Raw genomic sequence first — 21403 nt, 5'->3', positions numbered from 1 at the left:
TATACGCGCGTGCACGTGTGTGCCCACGCAGTGTGGCAATGCCTCCCATTGTCGTGAATGAGGTTTTCGCCCAATGAGACGCGCCCACATGGCAGCTGAAGGAGAGTGTCAGGTGATTCTTACAGGGTTCATCTCAGCTGTGAAAACATCTTTCCACCTGTCGACACACACACACACACACACACACACACACACACACACACACACACACACACACACACACACACACACACACACACACACACACACACACACACACACACACACACACACACACACACACACACACACACACACAAAAGCAGCCAAAATCTGACTTTTTAACCCGCGTGTGAAAGTCTGAGCACTCTTCTTTTTCAAATCACTTCAAACGTTCCACTGGTCTGCATGCTAAATTTGAAGTGCAAAATCGAACAGAAAAAAAAAAGAAAGACATCCACTTCCACGCGCACTGTAAATTTACTTCCCTGAGCCAAAAGAGGAAAACATTAGTTTTGCCGTTGCTACGGTAACCTCGGAAAAAAAAGGAGTGTGGAAGGGAAAAAAGGACTGTGGTCTGAGTGCAAATGTTGTAAATTACAAATTCTGGAACAGAAAAGAATTTCCAGTATTGGACGCTGCCAGCTTACTGAAACTGAGCGGGTTAAGAGAGTTGGCGATGGGGCCGGATGCAAAAGAGAAAACTCTATTTGTGTAAGAAAGCGAGAGATTTTGATTTTTACAGCTTAAAAAAAGAATAGAAAAAAAAAACAGCGCGCTCAGCAAGACGACTTTTCAAACCATTCAAACCGAGAATACCGGGAAAGGACTTCGTGAGCAAGTCAGTGGGTCATGAGTCTCACACAGCAACGACGGCGACGACGCCGACGACGCCGACGACGCCGACGATGTGTCTCAGCTTGATCCCTGCTGTGACTTCCCCTTTAATAAAAGGCTCAAGACATAGTTCGCCATAGTAAATCTGGTACTGTTGTAAACCCACTTCCACTGCATAGAACATGCTGCCTTCGACACACAGAAATAATTTTCCTTCAAAGGACCCGCGTGGTGACAATTTTCAGATCTTTATTTTCATGGCCGACTCTAGTGGTGAGGCCTTGCACACGTGATGGTTTGAAAGAGTCCGTCTAACGCCTGATTGGATGTGTTTTCGGCATATTGTTGTCATCACAAGGGGTGTCGTCCGCCCGCATCCGTTTCTTTTTAGAGCACACTTTCTGAAAAGTGAAGTGAGCTAAAACTCGTACTGTATGGGCGTGTCTCATTTGTGAGGAGTTCACCCATCAAAAGACACATTTTGCTGTTCGAAAGTAAGTGAAATTTGCACAACGTGAGACCCTCAACACATAATTTACACAATAATCTCCCTCTAGAAGTCCATTCACCCCATTCATTTAAGATTTAGACGACTTGCAGCCTTGTCAGCTGGTGTGTATTTTTGTGTGTAAGCAACTCCAGTAACTCCTAAATGACTAATCGTCATGGATTCATTAATTCATTCATTCATTCAGCAAATGCACAGTGTAAAACAAAAACAAAAAACAACGCACGCCCCAAAATGCTATTTGTGTTCCTCATCGTTTGGTGCATTTTTATGCAAGTATGCAAAACATGAACTCGAACACACCACCTCAACCCTGTTCAAACCAGCCAACCAAAAAAAAAAACAGGGAAAGGAGTCACCACAAATGCATCTACCAATATAAAAAAAAAAACAACGCAGCAACAGCAACAAGCTGGTGCCTCCAAAAAATCAACCAATGGCAAAAAATAAACGACAAGCAAGAAAACAGGACCAGGCGTGGCTCCGCGGACCTATCCCTGCATTCTTGGGTTTTTCTTCCTGCCAGCTGCCATTGGTCGGCCCAGCTGTGACTCTCTCTTTCACCTAGCAGACCTGTCACAATGAACCATCTCCTGTTCTCGGCCTGCTTTTGTTGCTCTCTCTCTCTCTCTCTCTCTCTCTCTCTCTCTCTCTCTCTCTCTCTCTCTCTCTCTCTCTCTCTCTCTCTCTCTCTCTCTCTCTCTCTCTCTCTCTCTCTCTCTCTCCATGGGAACTGAGGTTAACCATGCACAAGCGCATTTCTGGCTCTGTCAGACTTTCCCTTCAGCGACCGCTCCCACCAACGTGCAGCTAAAAACGCAGCTGCGAGATGTTTCATGCCTTTGCAGAAGCGCTTAGAAAAGAACACTTACCAGATCTCCACTTGATGATGTCGCTAAACTCCTCATTGGTTCCCCCTCCTGCCGCGTCGCCGTGTGACGCCATGGCACTTGATAAAACTCAGTGGCCCGTGAGTTGAAGCGACGGGCTCCAGCCGCAGGTCTCTTGACGCAGAGTGCTGCAGCTTCTCCCACAGCACCTTTAAGCGAGGAGGGGAGGTAGCGTGTGTGGAGGGAGGCGGGATGAAAAACAAAACATTAAAACTTTTGGTTTCAAAAGGATGTGAGAGGCAAGAGGCCGGTGGAGGTTGCAGGTGCTGCGTGTGACCTGGCGACAACAAACCCGCAAAACAATTAGCACGTGGTGACACACAGGAAGGTCCTGACGCTTCGCGAGGGGCCGCCGCCTGTCGTCAAAATCAGAGACAGCTGTTTGGTGGCTTCACCCCGGGGAAGCAACAAAACCGCTTCACCGCCGCACCCTTTAATAGACCGACTGATCGGGGGCGATGATTTGTGTGTAAACAACTCCAGTAACTCCGAAATGAGAGGCTCTAATAATGGAGAAACCCGTTTTGCGCCTTGCCCAGGGAAGGGAACGGGTTCGCCATCTGTCTGAAGCAACCGCAAAAGGATCGCGACAACACAATTGTGTTTTCTGTCTTTGTGCTCTTCAGCTTTTGGCCAAGGCTGAATCAGAGGCATCTCGATTGTGTTTGTAGAACTCACTTTACCAGCGTTGTCTAACAGTGTGTCTGTCAGTGAAGCCCCCTCACACAGGGAAAAAAAGTATGGTTACTTCCTTTGGTTGCTCCTCTTTTCAGAGAGCCTGGGCTGAAACACAGTTGTGAGTACACCCCTTGTAATGTCACAAAGGGCACATACAGTACACCTCTCAAGGGCAAGTCAGAACAACTCCAGCCAGAACGTCCGTTCCACCTTCCACATCGCAGTCCATCTTGTTATCACCTTTCAAACACGCGGAAGGTCCAACAACACACCAGTTTCTGCGACCGTTTCAGGAATCCTGATGTGTTTTATTGGACCAGTTATCCACACAGGACATTACACTTGAGCGTTCTTCTATTAACGCAATCCTTTTGTTGAACAGTGTCCACTTCCCAAAAATAGCCCGCCATTACCATGAAAGGAGTTTATGAGCTCATTTATCATGCTGCACTTTGTAAGATGCAGTACTTGAGCGATGATGCAAGGGGCCCAAAAATAACACCTGGACATTTTAGGGGAAAAGAGAACTTGGTGCATAGTGCCTTTGTGTCCAGACAATCTCAGTTCCCCCCCTCAGTGTTGTCAGTAACTTTCTGGGTGTTTTGCATGAGCAGTTTGGACAAACAAGGCCAAACAACAGGAGGGATCAGACCGGTTAATCGTTAAAGCAGAGACTTGCGTGGTAAACAAGCTAATAGTTTTTAGTTTGGTTTAAGTCAGAGAAGAATTCCAGAGTGCAACAACTTTTACAGTTGAATGACGGTGAATGACAATGCACGGGAGGGGAAACGTCGAATGAGTGGCTCTCAAACTTTAAACCCTACGGTGGCCTGTCGGTGGTTAATCTTTTATCTCTCTGGTGTGGCTGCAGGATGTTCTTTCATCGAGCCTCCCTTTGCGCAAGAGCTCGGACTTCACACGGCGACCACAGGATGTCACCTTGCCATTTACTACGAACACGGTCCGCTTGCCTTCTTGATCTGCGTCGCTACTTCGGACGATCACGTGCCATAAAAAAAAAACTTCTGACCAAGCCACCGCGGTCCTTCATTACAACGGCCGAGTACGTTACAGGTCTTGGGACGCAACTCGCAAATCCGAATCACACTCCCTCAGTCAGTCACTCACCTCCGCTGTCACCGAGGAGTCAGGAGACGTGCGCCCCCCTCAAAACAAGTCCAAAAACGTGTCCTGAGTCGGCGCGTCGGAAAAGTTATGAGGTAGAAAGAGCACATCGATCCCCAACGGACTAAGGCATTCGAAACCGAGATTCGCTTCGTGACTGAGTTTAGGTACTAAACTAAGCGGAACCGTCTTCTAGCGCATCCAGGGCTCCCCAACACCACCGCCGCCACCTCCATATGCCTAAAAGAGCTTCAAGATACGCCCTTTTCTGCAACGCAGGCTAAAGCGCAACTAGCGTAGCTCTTACAACAAAACGTTCGGCCTGTTCTTTCTTATAGTAGAGAGGTAGTTCTTACATTGGTGGCGTGAAAGGCGCAGTACTGCAGACCCAGGTCCCACAACTTTGTTCCTGTTGCTTACTTGACTCTTTCTCCGTGCCACTTACGCTGACGTCAAGTTGCTGAGATTAGTTTAGCAGTCGCGGAAACGCCGAGAACGAGCCTTTCAGAGTAAAATAGAACGAGCGTTGCTCGCAACCACTGCGTCCGAAAATGAACAATTTTCAAGAATTCCACTCCTTTATTGTAAAAACAAAACAATAACAAACAAACAATAGTTGGCATGAACAGTTTTTGGGGGGTAGTCTCTGAAGTAGTACCAAGAACATACGCTGCACTTCATACTGTCCATTGCTGTGAACAAGTATATAAAGTTGTAAGCAGACTTATTTTGAAGGTCATTGCAGGAAGCTCACCACTTACCCTGGGTCACCTGACGCTGGTGTTGCGCTGTCCCTTCGGGCAGTAAAAGTTTTCCTGACGCGGAGATGGAAACATGGCGCGGTGGGCGTCACGTGTCGTAAAGGCAACACAGGCAGCGTCTCCCGCAGGACAACTAGAAAAGGCAATAAAAATCTACCAGTATGGAATAATGACAGGAATTATTGCGAGGCCATGCGTTTCCAATAAATAAAAAACAAACAATGAATGGGCACACTGAATAATATATTTATTTTATTGCACCCTAGGCATGGTGTTTCGTGAGATTATTTTACAGCGTAACAAAAGAGTATATCAATACGTTCCAACTCTCTTGAGTAGAAAATGCATTTCATATTTCATACATTTACACACAGTGTGTACAACAAAAGTGAAACAACTCATGTCTATTGAAAACACTAACGCAGTGAGAACACAGATATAAAGTGTTTATATATGAAAACGTTTCACTAAATTATAATTCTCTATACTTGTATGGAGTGCAATTGTGAAAACCAATCAACTTAAAATCTACTGAAGAAAGGGAGAAATGGACAAAGATTATATTAAAAATGGGGAAAGAATGGGGAGAGAAATGATTACAAGCACTGATCTTCCTCTCGGTTGCCACGGCTGTAATGCACGTTTCCTAAAAGTTTGAGCTAACAAGTTGAATGTCCCTAAAGCCTAAAAAACTATATTAACTGAAAACTTATTGTTTGGTGGAGGTAGAGGGACAAAAAGTGGGCAAAAAGGACTAAGTCCACTGTGTGGGATACGCTGCAGTTTTTCCTGTGGTAGAAGTAGATGACAGGGTGCTCCCAAAATCCAAGGCATCGCCCTGACAGTGAAATTACAGAGTACAGTGGGTTCAAATCAATCTCTATTGCGCAGAGTGGAGCATGCTAAACGGGCTTTGGGCGCCCTCTTCAGGTCAAGTTTCGTCATTGCAGCAGTATGGAACAACATTCAACTTTAAAAGCAACGTTTGCGAGACAAGGGCGCGGCAGCAGCGATTCATACGACGCTGGTAAACTACGCTAAAAGGTTCATCAGCACAAAAGACCACACAGAGCTTAATTTGCCTGTTATTGAGTTGCACGTATGCACAGACGAGATGTAGCCAATGTTCATTAATACGTTCACTCTATTTATCACACCGTACATAAATTTAGTGCTACCATGTTACAGACTTTCATTTTATTTCCGCCTTACTGTGCAACTCTTGTATTTAGACTAAATGTCCTCAAAAAGGATTTACCAGGAGTGGGGTTCGAACCCACGCGGACGTTGTCCATTGGATCTTAAGTCCAACGCCTTAACCACTCGGCCATCCTGGTGATACAGGCTAACGGGGGACCCTATTTTGTCATAAATGGAAGAAATGCAAATTGTGTACATTTACTATGATTTCTTTTTCACAGTTTACCGCTCATGCCGACGACAAAAACGCAATAAACACTGCGTGCACAGTGATAGCAGTTTACGGACTGCACTGGCGTGCTAATAATGTCACGCTAGTTAGCACGACCCGGCTTTTACGCGAACGACCAACGTGTGTTAAATATCTGGTTAAAATACATATCTTTATGCGAAAAACGAACAGCTCGTCGTTTAGATAGCGTGCAATAAGAGTCACGTTATGGACTTCCACTCTCCCCACAACAAAGTTGGCAAACGAACCGGGTGCTTATTCGTTTAGCATATGATCTCAACTCTGCACGCGCCAGTCACTACGTCTACCACTTCTAAAGTTCTGACCTGTTGAGCTGTGAATAACGCATGTGATAAAAACAACGGCGTGTAACAGAGTCAAATCAAATAGAACACACAGGGCCGCTCGCCGCCATTCATATATGGGAAGTTACCAAAATAGATGGAAGAGTGTAACAACATTTGCGAGGAGGTCCTATTCTCTCTTCCCGTCAAGCAAGACACGCGAGAAGTGGTGTCGTCAGAGTCGAGGACTCAGCTCTACTTCCTCTGATTATATGATAGCCATGCTTTTAAAGTGTCTTGTTTTAAAATTAAGTTCTGTATTTTCTCTTAATGTCATTATGAGCAAACTTGCATTGAGAGGAATGCAGGACGAAAACGAAAAGACATGTTCACAAGGTTTTGGCAGAGTTGTTTTATTTAGGCACAACATATTTTGTGGGGGGAAAAAAAGGTTGACTAGTTCGGACTAGTTCTTTTTACAGCAATTTTACAGCAACGTTGTTATTACAGTAGGCTCAACATTTATACAAAACTCACGGTCATTGCTGCCACCTGCTGATCATCATAAGCCAAAGCAGTCATGAATGGCGCAGCTCGCCTATTTATTTTTTTCTTTCTTTTTTCTTTTCTTCTTTTTTTTTTTACCTGAAAATACACATTTTATTTCCTTCACGGTCTTCATTGAATGTGTACTAATTGGAATTAGATCGTCTGATCATTCATCTTGAGGTTTTCTTGCAAAAATGGCAGGACAAAGGTGCATGTAAAGGTTGGATTTACCAAATATGAAGCAGGACGGACATTATGACTATTGCACAGGCCAATGTTTATTTCTGGCTTTATCCTTCAATAAAATTGAATACAGTCGACATAAACTCTAATTAAGATTGGTTGAATCTCCAACAGGACAGGCAACTGCAACATTGGAGAAAAGGATTTTTCCTCTTGTACCTCAGTGCCGTCTTGATCTGATCATTGACCATTTCGATGTATTCTTCAGTTTTGCCCACATTAGCCTCGATGTTGTTGAGCATGCAACCCTGCTCCTCCACCAGTACGGCCATCTGCATGAAGAGTTCATGGATCTCCTTCATTCGGGCCTCTAACTCCACCAGCTCTTTGTGGCGGCCTTTGATTTCACACAGCGCCCAACGAGATGTCCGCCCGCTTTCGTTCTGCAGGCTCTGCGACAGGTCGGCCCACCCCTCGCCGCCTTTGTCCACCATCTCATCCAGCTCCTTGTCCGAGATTTCAGACCCCAGTATGGAGGCCTGCCTCTGGATTCTCTTACGACACGTAGTCTTCTGCAACTCTTCCGCCTCATTGTACTCACTCATTATTTCATTGAAGTCGTGGATGAGCGTCTCATACTGAGCCCTCGCAATCCGGCTGCCAGCTGCATTGGGACCCTCTTGCTCCTCGAGATGTTGGCTTTGTTTTCTCAGCGCCTGAAGGCGAGAGTACAGGGCCTCCCCACGGTCCTGGATCCCCCTGGCTATGCGATCTGAGTCCTTTTTCAGGAGGGTCAGTCGCTTCATGGAGGTGCCGAAGCGTTCGTTCTGGCTGATCAGACGCTTCACCTCCAAATGAAGCAAGGTCATGTCCTTGCGTATGGAGTGGGCCTCCTTCAGGATGTCCTCGATAGGTGTGGAGTTCTCAAACACCACTGCCTCCTGGGACAGACACATCTTGTCTACATCGTACTCTGGACCAAATAAATCGGGTTCGTTTTCCTCGGCCTCCTCACTGATGGTCTGCAGCCTCTCCAGCATGTCCCGCATTCTGACTGAGAAATCAGAGCAGTCACAGGTAAACGGCTTTGTTCTGGCTGCTCTACATGGTTCCTCTAGTTAACTGGCTTGGAATCTTTTGACAGTATTTGTTCAGTCACCCTTTAATTTTTATTTCTTTTTTTTAAGGACTTTCCAAATATCTTTAATACAAAACATGACCCAGATAGATATGTGAAATCAAAAGAATATGAACCAATATGGAAAATATCTTAACTATGTTGTCTTTCTGCGGTCAACTACAATGGCAGCTGTCACCGCTCAGAGGTGCGCTGGAATGTGTTCATTTATACCAGGAACAAGGAAGGACCTTCTCTGTGACAGAAAAATATATGTTCTTTGCAAAGGAGTAGTATTTCTATTTTTACAATAATTATGTTATCCTCTACAAGTGATCTGCCACCAGAGCTTCTGCTCGTTGAAAACCTTTTACCTTATTGCAGATGAGTTAAAAATCAAGAAGCGGTCAGAAACGGCACAGTGTAAATTATCCAATTTAAACAGCATGAGCAGCGCTAATGACTGCCTGTCAATTATTGTTTCATATTTCAAAGGGGTCTTACCTTTTGTTCGTGACTTCCAAAAATGAGAAAGGCCAAATCTATTTAGGGTGAATTAGAGAGACGTATTTTGCCCCAAATGTCTAGGAAACATGATCAATCTGAACCAAGCTGTCTGCAGTGTGTTCCGTTTGTGAGTGAGTGTGATAAGCCAGCCTTCCCAGGTGACAGGCTCGGGGCCTTCCCACTGCAACACAGAATACTTCCTTGAAGGAAAGGCAGTCTTTTTAAAGCCTCCTTTGATATCAGGTGGCAGGAAACATTTTGCTGAAAGCAGTTTTGCTGTTCTGAGTAGTGTCATGCCAAATGTTATACAACGTATTACACGACGATACAAACAGAGGAAGAGGAGAGACCACCCAGGACTGATGTGGCGCAAAATACCCCGTCTATAAACACAGAAAACTAATAGTGCACCATTTTTACCATTTCTTTTTTTCTGGAAATATATACTGATGAGCTTTATCACCTCACAGCAAGAAGGTTGCAAAAGTTCATTTCTTACCCTGTGTCTCCTCTCCAGGTACTCCAGCTGTTAACTCATTCAGAGTGTAACCCCGCCTTCATCCCATGGCAGCTCTAGAAGGCTCTAGAAAAACAAAAGTGTTTTGTTGTCTTACTTTTATGTGTATTGATGTGTTTTTCTCATCAAAACACAAGAACTCCGCTTGAACACAGATTTCATATGTTTTAATATAATCTACATGGCAGCACAGATGAAAGAGACAGCAGAGCATCATGGTACATAGTGTTTCAATAAAAGTGAAAAGGAAACACTTGTTTTAAATCACAATGCCATTGTATGCGTGCATCCTTCCTGAATTCAATCAAGACTGACAGTAAGTCCTTTTAAAACGGCGGCCTTTCCTGTTTAGGCTGTCTGCATACAGATTATAATCCACAAATTGAGAGCATTTTCAAAGCATGCACCATAGACAGAGAATGGACAGTAAGTAAATCAGTTTTATTGAATATGACACTGAAAACACAATTTACATACATAATACAAAGCAAAAGAAGAACTTTACCAATTACTAAAATCCAACCTCTTTGAACAGCACGTTGGTATACGTGTAGCACATGACAGGTGACCTGTTTAATTCCTTAGGGTTGTGTACTGCGTTTAAAAACCTGAGGGCAAATAAAGAAGCAACACAGCCCAATCTCATCAACATTGAAAAAAAGAACACAGTTTAAAAAGAGTATTTTGTTAGTCGTCCCATTGCAGTATTTGATGAACGCCTCCAGTGTAGAGTGTCAGCAGGCTGGAGAAACAGAAATAATATTTTTTAAATATATTTGTTTCACATCCGCATCACACCTCAGCCACTTCATATTTGAGATGCCTGTCTCAAATTACATGAACATGACACTCGGCCCTTGAATACTTCAATGCAAAATCCATAATTTTCTTCTTCAGTTCTTTGGCAGAAGTCAGCCTTTAATTGTAGCACGGGAAACAGCCGCAGAACATCTTTTTGAAGGGATTGTTCTTGTCGAGCCGCTTGGCCCGGCCAAGTTTGACAAGGACGTCCTTTATGCTTTCGTCGGTTTTCTGAATGTTGGTCTGGATGGAGGTTATCATGGGGCCCTGCTCCTCCACCAACAGGGCAATGTCCAGGAAGATCTCGTGGATGCCTTGGATACGTCTCTCCAGGTCCAGCAGGTCCTGGTGCCGCTTCTCAATCTGGGACAGGGCCGACCTGGCTGTCTTGCCCTCGCTCACCATGTTGTCGTTGAACACGTACCACTGACCCGACTCCATCATCTCGTCCAGCTCCTCTCCCGTCACTTCGCGCCCGACTATCTCCATCTGCCGCTGGATCTGGGACTTGCAGTTCTCCCGGTGGCTCATCTCGGACTCGTTGTAGTCAAACATGGCGTCGCGGAAGCCGTTGCTGAGGCAGGCGTACTGCGTCCTGGCGATGCGCGTGATGGCGGAGTTGGAGCCGTGCTCCTCTTCCAACTTGTGGGCCGTTTCGTCCATTTGCTTTAGGTTTTCCAGCACGCCCTCGGCCCGGGACTTGATGTCGGCGCCGATGGCGTTGGAGTCCCTTTTGATGGTGCTCATGGTGGTGACGCCTTGGTGCATGCGGGAGTTCTGCTCGCGGAGCCTTTTGACCTCCAGCCGGATGAGCTGCACGTCCCTGTGGATGTCCTGCGACTGGGAGAAAACCTCGGTCAGGACAGGGCTGTTGTCGAACACCACAGCCTCGTGGGGCAACTCTTCCTCCAGGTCCACGTTGCTGAAGGAGTCAGAGCCAGCAGAGGACTCTTCACACTCCATCTGCTCCACTTGGGTGGACAGTTCCTGCAGGTTGCTCAGTCTGTCCCTCATGTTGGGCTAGGTACAAAAAAAAAAGAAAATTGACAGTGGTTATCCTACTTTGTCTGATATGTTAAAAAAAAAAAAAAAAAAAAAAAAAAACATGTTTAAATTCCCATGACTACAAAATATAAAAATGGCACAAGTTGAAACACAGCATGCCGTTAATCTTGGGTGCCATGCCTGTTTGAAAGCACTTCAGTGCTTCCTTTAGCTCTAACCCACCCAGCACTGGCTCAACAGGTTCTCCAGAGAGTAGTCAAAGGTGTTGCTCCTCACCAAACTAGTTCTTTTAACTTGTCATCTCTATGACGTTCCTATGTATTCACTCAGACATTTTTTTTTTTTTTTATCTCACTGCTGCATCAGACACTGCAAAAATGATACATAGCAAAGCCTTCTTCAAAATGACACAAAGGGGCCTTGCGACATCATAATATATTTTTTTTACTATTATTTTTAAAGTATGACTTCAGAAAAATGATCCCTCGCAACTCTACAACTGTTTATTTTTGTTGGCATAACTGCTTTGACAATACAACACTTATTGATATCTAACAGGAACATTTAAAAAAAAAGAAGAAGTATATTCTTAGGCTAAGTATGGCTGTCCATTGACACTGACGACAAACCATTCTGTTAAAAAAAAATCAATGTTGTTGAATCAATGTTGATCAATGTTTTGAAGAAAAAATATTTACACGATCTGCAACTGCTAATGTGATATTGTGATGTTTTCTTTTCTTTTTTCTTTTTTTAACTCAAAATTTATTTTGAAAAACAATATTTATTTATTTTGTGGCCATCTAAATGTAAAACGCAAAATATTAGACCCTAATGCTGCTCGATCATTTTTCAACATCATCACATACATCCAGAGGGGCTATGGGTTCAAACAAAACGTGAAGCTTCTTACCTGTTTTGACGTTGATTTCACACACAAAAAGGTGGAGGGAAAAAACTTTATCCTGATGTAAGGTGACCGCGGTACCACAGCACCATCCTATTGCAAAGCCTGCGCCGGGCCAACAGCAAGGGGGGTAAAAGTGACCTTACGTACGAAATGTGAAAGTCGCATTCGGCTTTTGTCACGGACCAGTGGTTTGAGCCACGCCATGGGACTGAAGGAATGAAGCCCGGTCGGTTCGGTCGCCGTCGATGACGCAGAGTCAATTGGCTGGAACTTGAAAATGAGCCGCTGTCGTGAAGGCACTGCACAGCATGGTAAGGACCTACAACTTTATCTAGTCCAAGGTAGATTTAACAAAAGATAAAGTTGGAAGGTCACTTTACGCAGCACGCCGTAAAGTTGAAGCTGTTTTTTTCGTTTTCTGAGTTTTTTCTGAGTCACTAACCCGTGAAAATCCTTTCTCCTCATTGAGGTTGGCGCAGGTTTATGCTGGATTTCCACGCCCTTATCACTCCTCATTAAGTCTCTCTGTGCTAACAATGCCAATGCAGTCAATGAAATCCCGTATCCCGTATTGTTTCTACCTATTCGTGTAATTTACTTCTCTCTTCTTCTTCTTCTTTTTTTTTTTTTTTAACTCTATTATGCGCAAACCCAGGTCACCCTGTCACACAAACTCTACTTTAAAGAAGAACGTGAACAATACTGTTAAATCCACTTCAATGCTGGTGTAGTTTTAAGAAAGCTGTGCATTCGGAATTTATTCTCTAGTTTTACATATTTTATTTCGTTGAGAACAAAACATCTGGTGAACACTTCCATGTGTCCAATACGGTTAGACATGGTGTTACACCTAAATCTGTGACCTAATGGAGTACATGACTGCAGGGGGCGTGGTCGACAACAGGGCTAACAACAGCCAGACGCTTCTAGCATAAGCATAAAATGCCCAATTGCCTTTTTTTTTTTCATTTACATTGCTGACAAAATGTGTGTGTGTGTGTACATATATATATATATATATATATATATATATATATATATATATATATATATATATATATATAATATATATATATGTGTGTGTGTGTGTGTGTGTGTGTGTGTGTGTGTTAGTAAACATCAGGTGTGTTCGTTCATTCTCTCAATTATTTCGACATGTGTTCATTTCTCAATAATCCATTGTAAAGATCTTTTACATCATTTACAACACATTTTTGAATAGGTTTTTGGGTGTGACGTTCCCATTTGATGAAATGATGAATTGTGTTGGATGACAGAAATTTAACTTATCTTGAAGAGAAGAAATGATAACGAGTTGCAAAAAGAGTGTCCCTTCATGTGTCGCCTCTTAACAACTCACAGCTGTGCTTCTTTCCTACCTTCACTTCGCAAGTCACAGACTTACTGTGAAAGTGGAGACATTACGCCATCTAGTGACCAACAGCGAAATAGAAATTCCCACCAGAAAACACACACACGAACTAATACAGTGACAATGCAATTTGGAATCAGAAGTCAACAAACTACATTGGTTTTCTCAACTTTATTGAATGAAATATAGACAAGTTTCTGTCTCCTCACTATTAACAGTATTGAAAATATAAAAGACAACTAAACCATGCCACATTAATAGTTTTGCTAAATGTCTGTCAGTTATTAGTTAATATTACAACAATATCTTAAGTACATACAGTAAACAATCTGTACAAATGTTAACAGGTTCACAGTTAGGTGTGTTACAAAAAGCAGAGCGGGATCCAGTGGGCAAATCCTACTAATACTAAATGCTTTACTTTGTACAAAATAGTGACACTCAAGCAAGTGTGAATGCGACACAGCCTCCTGGAACACAGCAAGAATAGTTGGCGACCAAACAGTGGCCCACACACTAAGGTGGGACTCTTGTTTAATCATAAAGCTTAGTGAAATGTGAGTCTCAGGTGGGTCTTGTGTCAGCTTCCGATAAAATTCAAAGCACTCGCGAGTAATTCAGTCCACATGACACAGAGTGACCCAGTGCAAGATTGCCAGATTTGGTTGGAAAGAAACTAGAGTGACCTATGATCATGTTTGCTTTGGTGGTAAAACTGGAGAGAAAGGATTTTAAAATGGTCACCCTCTGTATTACAAAAATAACTGAGTAAGAAAGCATCACCCTATCATTTGGATTTTATTCAGCATAGTTATGTAAGTAAATTTTTTTTTTTTCTTCGATGGAAATAATGAGATGAGAATGGACGGTCCATGAATCCCTGATTCATCTAACTTGATTTGGCTTTCAAATGAGTAATATCAGCTATTTTTTTTATTGCTCTTGGTACCTTGCCTCCTAAACCCACCAACCAGTCCCTGGTGCCAGCTCAGTGAACCTCAACTTTTCAACTGGCTACAGAAGACATGGCATGTGTCGATAACTTAATGATGGAATGGAAGAAGATGTTGTAAGAATGGCACAGATGATTGGAGATAACGTGTTCGATACTTTCTGTTTGTAAAACAGGGGCACCAATATGCGGCCATTGCAATAAAAAACAGAGATACAACGCTAAAATATTGCATACAGTATATCGCTCAGTAACTAAGATAACACAGCTTTGACACACTGTCCAGCATAATATGCAATGTGTTTCTTACATGCACCTTTCTATTCGGTGTGGTTTCCAGTGTCACAACTAACATGCATTTGTTAGACGTGATTGTCCACCCAGGTCCTCTGCAATATGAGGGTGTTGTAATAGTATTTTTTTACTGTAATATTATAATATACATCGTGCAAAACAATGTCTGCACATATAATCAGGCAGTGATTCTGTCTTATCTACATGAACATCACTAGTAATAATAATAATAATAGACGGTGCAAAGTGATATCACATTATGACAAGAGAATGAGTCAAAGTTTCAAAATGAGGTGTAATTCTGGCATTTACTGTCTTGTGTTATCACTCACTGATGGTGGAATTACACTTGTACCATTGCTTCAGTATAATTGCTATGAGTTTTTTGTTTTGTTTTCTTTAAATAATTATGGATTGTGACTTTTAAAGCTGTGATAAATCAACTCCTCAAATGCAACAAGTTTACTTCTGTGTAGATGATACATTGTACATAGCTTTTCTATGGAAATATTGATATGGATATTTGACGTATCACACTCCAATGCAGAAACTTTTAAAAACAAGCAACAAAAACAAACAATGACCATACAATAACAAAAAATAGGGCAAAAAAATCTAGGAGGGAATGAAATAATGCTAAAGACATAAATACAATGTACAATATAATAATCCTCCAAGCTTGACCGTCGCTCTGTAGCTTGATTTCACCGCACATACAAGTAACACAATCACACACAAATGAGAACAGACACACTCATCCAAGTTGTAGACTGTTGTCTCATACAGCAAGGACAGTGGGACTCGCTGAGGAACAGAATGTCTATCACACTGACAACAGGCCAGATGGGATGCTGACATGCTGTGTGTGTGTGTGTGTGTGTGTGTGTGTGTGTGTGTGTGTGTGTGTGTGTGTGTGTGTGTGTGTGTGTGTGTGTGTGTGTGTGTGTGTGTGTGTGAGAGAGACAGAGACAAAGAGAAAGGACGGTGTAGGGTGGTCACGTCGTGTGAATGTTGCAGGATGAGGTTGGAGTACAGATGAGAGGGGAGTTGAAGAAAATGGCAGAGCCTTTGCACAGTCACTCAGTGTCTCTGGATGGGACGGGTGGAGTGTGCGACCACAGAGCTGCCTCCCCCTCTCTCTCTCTCTCATCCTCTTGCCATCACTCACTTCCTGGTCAGAGAGTGTGTCCGCCAAGTATTAGTTGTGGTCAGCTGTGGTGAAGAAGAAGCACAAAACCTTTAATATATAGTAGTGTCTTTGTACAAAATATACAGTAGGTTCTATGGGTCTTGCTGAATCTGAAACAGTGTACTATAATATGGTCTACTGACTCTACAGTAACGGCTGCTTAGGCGCTATTACATTGCAATAGCATTTAAAATGTTCATTGGAAGATTCATAGATGTGTGCAAACACTAAAATAAACATTCATTCAACATTGAAATAATGACAATGAAATGTGGGCATAGCAATTTGTGAACCATGAAAAGTGCAACCAAATTCGATTTGCAATCATCAAAAGTCCCCAATTTTATTTGCGATTAAACTTTAAATCTTATTTTGCATCATGTATAATTTGCACTCGATTACACATTGGCAAAATACCTCAGTGGTCATGCATGGAGGACCTGAGCAAAAAAGTGGAGTGGGCGGTGGGAAGGTGGAGGGGATTCAAAAGAATCCTTACCATTCTTTCAGCACAAGTTCATCTGCCCCTCCCTCCACACACACACACACACACACACACGCAGACACACAGCTTCCCTTTAAGACCACTGCCGACAAAGAAAGGGTCATTGGCGGCATTCCTGCTTTGATATCAAGCCTGAACAGGAGCTTTTTCATCTGGACATTGGGTAAACCCCTCTCATCTCCCTTCCTCATGCCTCATAAACGTAAGGCCCATTGGCGCTTAACAAAGTACACACATCAACACACCTTGGAATTCCAGCAATGGAATTAGAACAATGGAATTTTATGTCTGCTCACCTATTCTTAGTAAATAACAGAAAAATTCAAAGTTGAATGAAAACGCATCATTTGAAACCAATGGCTCACCTGTTCACGATGCCGCTGTGATCTCTGACACGGGCTCAATCTCCTTAACTGCCTCCTCAATCACTTCGATGACCTGCGCCATCACTTCTGCACACTTTGACGACGCACTCTCCGCCTCCTCTGGTTGGCTGCCTGCTGCTTCGGAGGCGTCGGCTGGGGCTGTTGCCACAGGTTCTTCTGACAGCACAGGGAGTTTGCCTCCATTTGCTAGGGGAGACTTTGGGGTGCTCTCCGGATCCACAGGTCCATTGCTGTCCAACTCCACCACAGCCTCTTCCTCCACTGAGGGCTCCTCCATCACCATTGCTGTCTGCAGGACTACTTGGACTGGCATGTGGATCTCATGCACACTCTCTTTGTCCTCCTCTGCAGGCTTCTCGGACTTCGCTTCATCCAGTTGCAGTTTTCCCTCCTCTGTCTCTTCTTTTACATCTGTGTCTTGGACGTCGGCATCTTCTTTGCTCTCCTCTTCCTTGATTTGTTCAGGCTCTTCAGTCTGATTCTCCTCCTGGATCTCCACTACTTCTTCCACAATAACTGTTTCTTCACTTACTTGGACCTCCTCAGCTTTATTGAGCCCTTCATCTGGTTTGTTTGCATCCTCCTCAACAGCTTCCAGAGTTCCTGTGACCTCAACTGGGATTGTATCGGTGACCTCCATGGCAACACACAGTGACTGAGGTGACTTTTCACAGGTGATGGCATTAGGGGTATCAGTTATGACTGGGGTCTCTGTGGCAAGCTCAATCTCCTCCGTTGCTGCTACAGCCTGTTGTGCGACTGGGATGTCAGCTGATGGTGGAGTAATGGGGGTTTTCGGCTCTTGGACATCTTCAGAAACTTTATCCATTGCATCCTGAATAACAGTCTGAGCAATCGCCATGCTTTGAACTTCAAGATCACTGACTTGCTGGGCTTCAGTTTCAATTTCTTTTTCTTGCACTTGAATTTCTTCACTTGCAGCTGGTTCTGACAATGTGGCCATGGCTGGAGTTTCCACTTGCTCAGACTCACCATCGGGCGGGGCCAGAAGAACCACCGTTTCAGTAATAACAGGAACCTCTTCAGCATTTTCAACAACTGGGATTGGAGCTTCAGTTTCATTTGTCATGGACGCCTCTGTTTCACAAATGGCTTCAACCACCGCTGTCAGAGGGACATTTACTTCAGTCGCACACAGCTGCTCTACCTCGATTTCCTTCTCCTTGATTTCTATGGTAGGCTCAGTGACCTCTGTGCCTGGGGTACAAATTGCTGCTTCAGTTGTTGGTGTGACTGAATCGACAACGACTTTTGGAGAGTTTCCAATCAAGGCAGCAGGCAGCAGGACCTCAGATTCCTCCACAGCGGTGCTGACAAGTCCGATCATCTCAATCTGAGGTTCCAATGTCTCGCTTGCCACTTGAATATCTGCATTGTCGCTCTGGGAATTTTCAACAACTGGCTCAAGAATGGTGGTTTCTACCTGGTATTCTTGGGCCTGAATTACTTCATCTTCAGCAACTGTTGCTTCTTCTACCTTTAAAGTCTTCACTTCCTGTGCTAACTCTGTAGACAGAGCTTTAGCAACCTCAGGCACATTCTCCAGGATGGTCGTTGCAGGTTTTTCCAGAGCTACTTTGGCAATCTCCTTTGTTCCTAGACCAGTGCAGATAGCCATGGCCTCGCCCGAACAGTGGGGCTCCAGGATGGTGTTTGTTTTGGACTCAGCTTTCTCTGTTGGCGGTACATATTCTGTCTTCTCAGACGCTACCTCCATTGGTACATCTTGAACAGCCACAGATGTCTGAGAGGGAATTTCATTGACGTGGGCCTCTATGGCTTCGATCGTCTCTTCTGCCTTCTCTGGCTTGGGTCCCTGTGGGACAGCTTTAGTTTCTGCAGCTGGAGCTGGAAGAAAGGGTTTCACTTCGGCTGTAGATAGTCTACGCTCTCTGGCCCCAAGGGATCTGGGCAGCTGATTACAATCATTCTCTGTTTCATCTTCAGCAATGTCAGTGTCAACAGACTTCGGCGTGGCAGCAGTTTCGGCCTCCTCTGGAATGTCACTCAACTCTTCATGTTTATCATCAGCGTCTTCAACAACGGCTGGGATCCATGAGGGGGATCTGTCTTCAGCAGACACTTTCGCCTGGACTGCAGCAGGTTCTGATGGTTCTTCCTGTTGTACCTCAGCTTGCTCACTATACTCTGACAGAGGCACCACAGCTGGGGTATCAGAGTCTTCCTCGCCTGAACCCAGTTCAGAAGAAGTTTGCTTTTCCACCTTCTTCTTTCTGCGCCCAGTCAAGAACTTCTTAAAAGAGAATGATGACTCATCTTTTGGTGCTTCGCTGTCTGAAAGGACCTGTTCTGGAGACTCTGACGTCTTTTCCTCAACTTTGGCTTTTGTCTTAGGCATGACGACACGTTTCAGAGTATCCCAGGCAGACTCTCTCTCAGGTAGGCTGCTTGTGGGCTCAGGGGAAGAAACTACTTCTCCATCAGTTTCTGTGTCTTGGGAAGTAACAATCTCTGCTCTGTCCTCCTGCTCTTCTGCTGCTGCCACTGCTGCCGACTCCTCATCCAACTTAGTCTCCTCATCATCAGAATCAGAGGTCTTCCTTGTCCTCTTTTTTGGTCCACCCATACACATGAGCGCTTCCCATGAGACGGAGGTGTCCATTTTCTTTTTGGGCTCCTCAGTGCTGCTTACTAGTTTCTCAGTGGTCTCGGTCTTTGGCTCTTCCTCAGCTGGCCTCTCCTCTTTAGTCTCCTCCTCAACACTCTTATCTGTCAACGCAGCACTCTCAGAGGAGGACAGGGTGGCTGATTTTGCTGGTTTCTCACTTGGGGCTTCATCCTCGCTCTCGGAGGACCTTTTCACAAGCCTTTTGGGTGTTACCAGTTTCTTGAAGGATGACCAGGCAATGATACCTTCTTTTTTCTTCTCTCCATCAGAGGTAACTTCACCATGAGCCTCTTGGTTTGACTCAGCCTGAGCATCATCTGCAGCAATCACATGCTCACCTGAGTCTTCAGGGGATGAAGGCCCACTCTCAACTTTTGGAGCCTCAGTAGAATCAGTGGAATCAGCCGCAAGATCTGTAGACTCTGTGAGCTTGGTCTCTGTATCTTTCTTTGTCTTCTGTTTCTTAGTAGACAGTTTCTTCAAGCCGGCACCAGTGAACAGCTTTTTCAAGGGGCTTCCCTGTGTCTTTGCCTTCTCCTGTGATGACAGCAACTCGGCCTCAGATGTCACCTCTGCTGGAGCTTTCTCTTCCTCCGCGCCAGATGTAGTCTTCTCCTCATCTTGTGTGGTCTCATCATTAGATGCTGCAGGGGCAGGGGTTTCAGCAGTGGCCTCAGGCTCTGGGGTAGTGTCAGATTTGGCTTCCTCTTGAACATCGGATGGTTCCTCCTTAGCCTCTGTTTTTTCTTCGGTGGGAGTTTCTGCTGAGGCTTCCTTGGTGTCTTGTGCCACCTCCTCCTTTACCTCCTCTTTATCAGCAGGAGTTGCAGTTTCCTCTGTCTTTGCTGCACCTTCTTCAACAGCTTCCTCTTTATCTTCCTCCTCCTTTGTTTTCTTGATGCTAGCTTTCTTTCTCAGGTTAGAGAAGAGCCCTCCATTGAAAAGCTTTCTAAATGGGGACAGTGTAGTCTCCTGAGCAGGAGGAGGTGAGCTTTCTTCCTTCACAGCTTCTTCCTCTTTGACTTCATCCACAGCATCCACAGCTTCCGTGATCTCTGCTTTCTCCTTATCTTCAGTCACCTCAGCAGTGGGTGTCTCTGCCTCAGCCTTGTCCTCTTCGGGCGCACTGTTCTCCACAGTGGCTTCCACTTTCTCCTCTTTCTCTGTTGGTTCTTCACTCTTACTCACATCCTCATCTTCTTTATCTTTAACCGTCAGCAGCTTCACAGGTTCTTTCTCCTCACTTTTGTCTTTCTTAAGCGTGAACTTGAAGCCCACAAAGCGGAAGATCTTCTTGAAGCCCACCTCACTGGCATCTTCAGATTTCTCCTCCGTCACTTTTTCTTCCACTGCAGTGATTTCATTGGCATCAGGAGACTCTTTCTCCACTTTGCTACCATTCACTTGAGGAGACACTTCATCATTAGTCGCGTCCATGGTCTCTGCAGCATCCTCTTTCGGAGCCACAGATACACCATCTGGCTGGCCAACTGAAACAACAAGAGAGAGGAAATAAAGAGTTTCAATTTCAACAAGTTTGCATGGACATTGCTTATAAAATTGCCACAAATGTCAACACAAAGTTAAAAAAGACCACATGTCAACATCAATGATGGAAATCTTGCTTCCATATGCAAATAATAAGAGGCACTGAAGGAAAAGCAACTGATAAATTGTCAGGCTGATTTTATTACACTCGATGAAAACCTAATTGGAATCAGGCTTCAGTTAACACAGAAAATGAATAATCATTTCTTTTTTGCCTTTCTGTGTTATGACATGAATGTAAAAGTAACTTTTCATTAAATAATTGAAATATTCAAGATTTTGCACAATTCAACAGAAACAAGAGATACTGATATACAAATATGTCAGTATATTCAAACTTGTATGTTCTGTCAGTATGACTGAAGAACAGAATTGCGTGTCGCACATGAACAAACATTTTAAAGAACTGCATTCTTGTCTCAAA

The 21403-nt window shown here is 44.1% G+C and overlaps 4 protein-coding genes and 1 non-coding gene across 9 annotated transcripts in view; all 5 read right to left on the bottom strand.

Annotated features, from left to right (window-relative positions):
• Nucleotides 1-4469, bottom strand: part of utrn (utrophin) — a 174958-nt gene extending 170489 nt beyond the window's left edge. For 2 of the 3 annotated variants that reach the window (XM_076013511.1, XM_076013516.1), the window contains exons 1-2: nucleotides 4374-4469; nucleotides 2197-2363 (exon numbers count right to left, since the gene is read on the bottom strand). In XM_076013511.1, coding sequence (XP_075869626.1) covers nucleotides 2197-2269 — 73 coding nt within the window. In that variant the 5' untranslated portion in view covers nucleotides 2270-2363; nucleotides 4374-4469. Of the gene's footprint in view, nucleotides 1-2196; nucleotides 2364-4020; nucleotides 4181-4373 lie in introns of those variants that run through there. The other variant, XM_076013512.1, reaches the window with a different exon arrangement.
• A 1564-nt stretch (nucleotides 4470-6033) lies between these two features.
• On the bottom strand, nucleotides 6034-6115 carry trnal-uaa (transfer RNA leucine (anticodon UAA)). The gene has a single exon. It is a non-coding gene; the product is annotated as a tRNA-Leu (tRNA).
• Nucleotides 6116-7296: 1181 nt separating this feature from the next.
• LOC142879989 (syntaxin-11-like) lies at nucleotides 7297-9096 on the bottom strand. Its single transcript, XM_076013587.1, has 2 exons — nucleotides 8848-9096; nucleotides 7297-8280 (listed from the first exon to the last, which is right to left on the bottom strand). Exon 2 carries the CDS (start codon nucleotides 8273-8275, stop codon nucleotides 7376-7378), a length of 900 nt encoding a protein of 299 aa, XP_075869702.1. The 5' UTR covers nucleotides 8276-8280; nucleotides 8848-9096; the 3' UTR covers nucleotides 7297-7375.
• Nucleotides 9097-9789: 693 nt separating this feature from the next.
• On the bottom strand, nucleotides 9790-12992 carry LOC142879976 (syntaxin-11-like). 2 transcript variants are annotated; one of them, XM_076013567.1, is made up of 3 exons: nucleotides 12267-12992; nucleotides 12087-12185; nucleotides 9790-11188 (listed from the first exon to the last, which is right to left on the bottom strand). In XM_076013567.1, exon 3 carries the CDS (start codon nucleotides 11180-11182, stop codon nucleotides 10286-10288), a length of 897 nt encoding a protein of 298 aa, XP_075869682.1. In that variant the 5' UTR covers nucleotides 11183-11188; nucleotides 12087-12185; nucleotides 12267-12992; the 3' UTR covers nucleotides 9790-10285. The 2 variants fall into 2 exon arrangements, with proteins under 2 accessions (XP_075869682.1, XP_075869681.1); XM_076013566.1 differs by lacking the exon at nucleotides 12267-12992 and having other exon boundaries at nucleotides 12087-12256.
• Nucleotides 12993-13611: 619 nt separating this feature from the next.
• akap12b (A kinase (PRKA) anchor protein 12b) overlaps nucleotides 13612-21403 on the bottom strand; it is a 35509-nt gene continuing 27717 nt past the window's right edge. For both annotated transcript variants that reach the window (XM_076013615.1, XM_076013616.1), the window contains 2 exons: nucleotides 16761-20921; nucleotides 13612-15913 (listed from right to left, as the gene is read on the bottom strand). In XM_076013615.1, the coding sequence (XP_075869730.1) occupies nucleotides 16765-20921 (4157 nt within the window). In that variant the 3' untranslated portion in view covers nucleotides 13612-15913; nucleotides 16761-16764. The remainder of the gene's footprint in view (nucleotides 15914-16760; nucleotides 20922-21403) is intronic.

The sequence above is a fragment of the Nelusetta ayraudi genome, unplaced genomic scaffold (assembly GCF_046127955.1).
Source record: "Nelusetta ayraudi isolate G7.1 ecotype Tasmania unplaced genomic scaffold, CSIRO-AGI_Nayr_v1 ptg000151l, whole genome shotgun sequence".
Taxonomy (NCBI): Eukaryota; Metazoa; Chordata; class Actinopteri; order Tetraodontiformes; family Monacanthidae; genus Nelusetta; species Nelusetta ayraudi.
The sequence above is the reverse complement of the archived record's forward strand: the minus strand, read 5'-3'. Positions and strand labels throughout refer to the sequence as shown.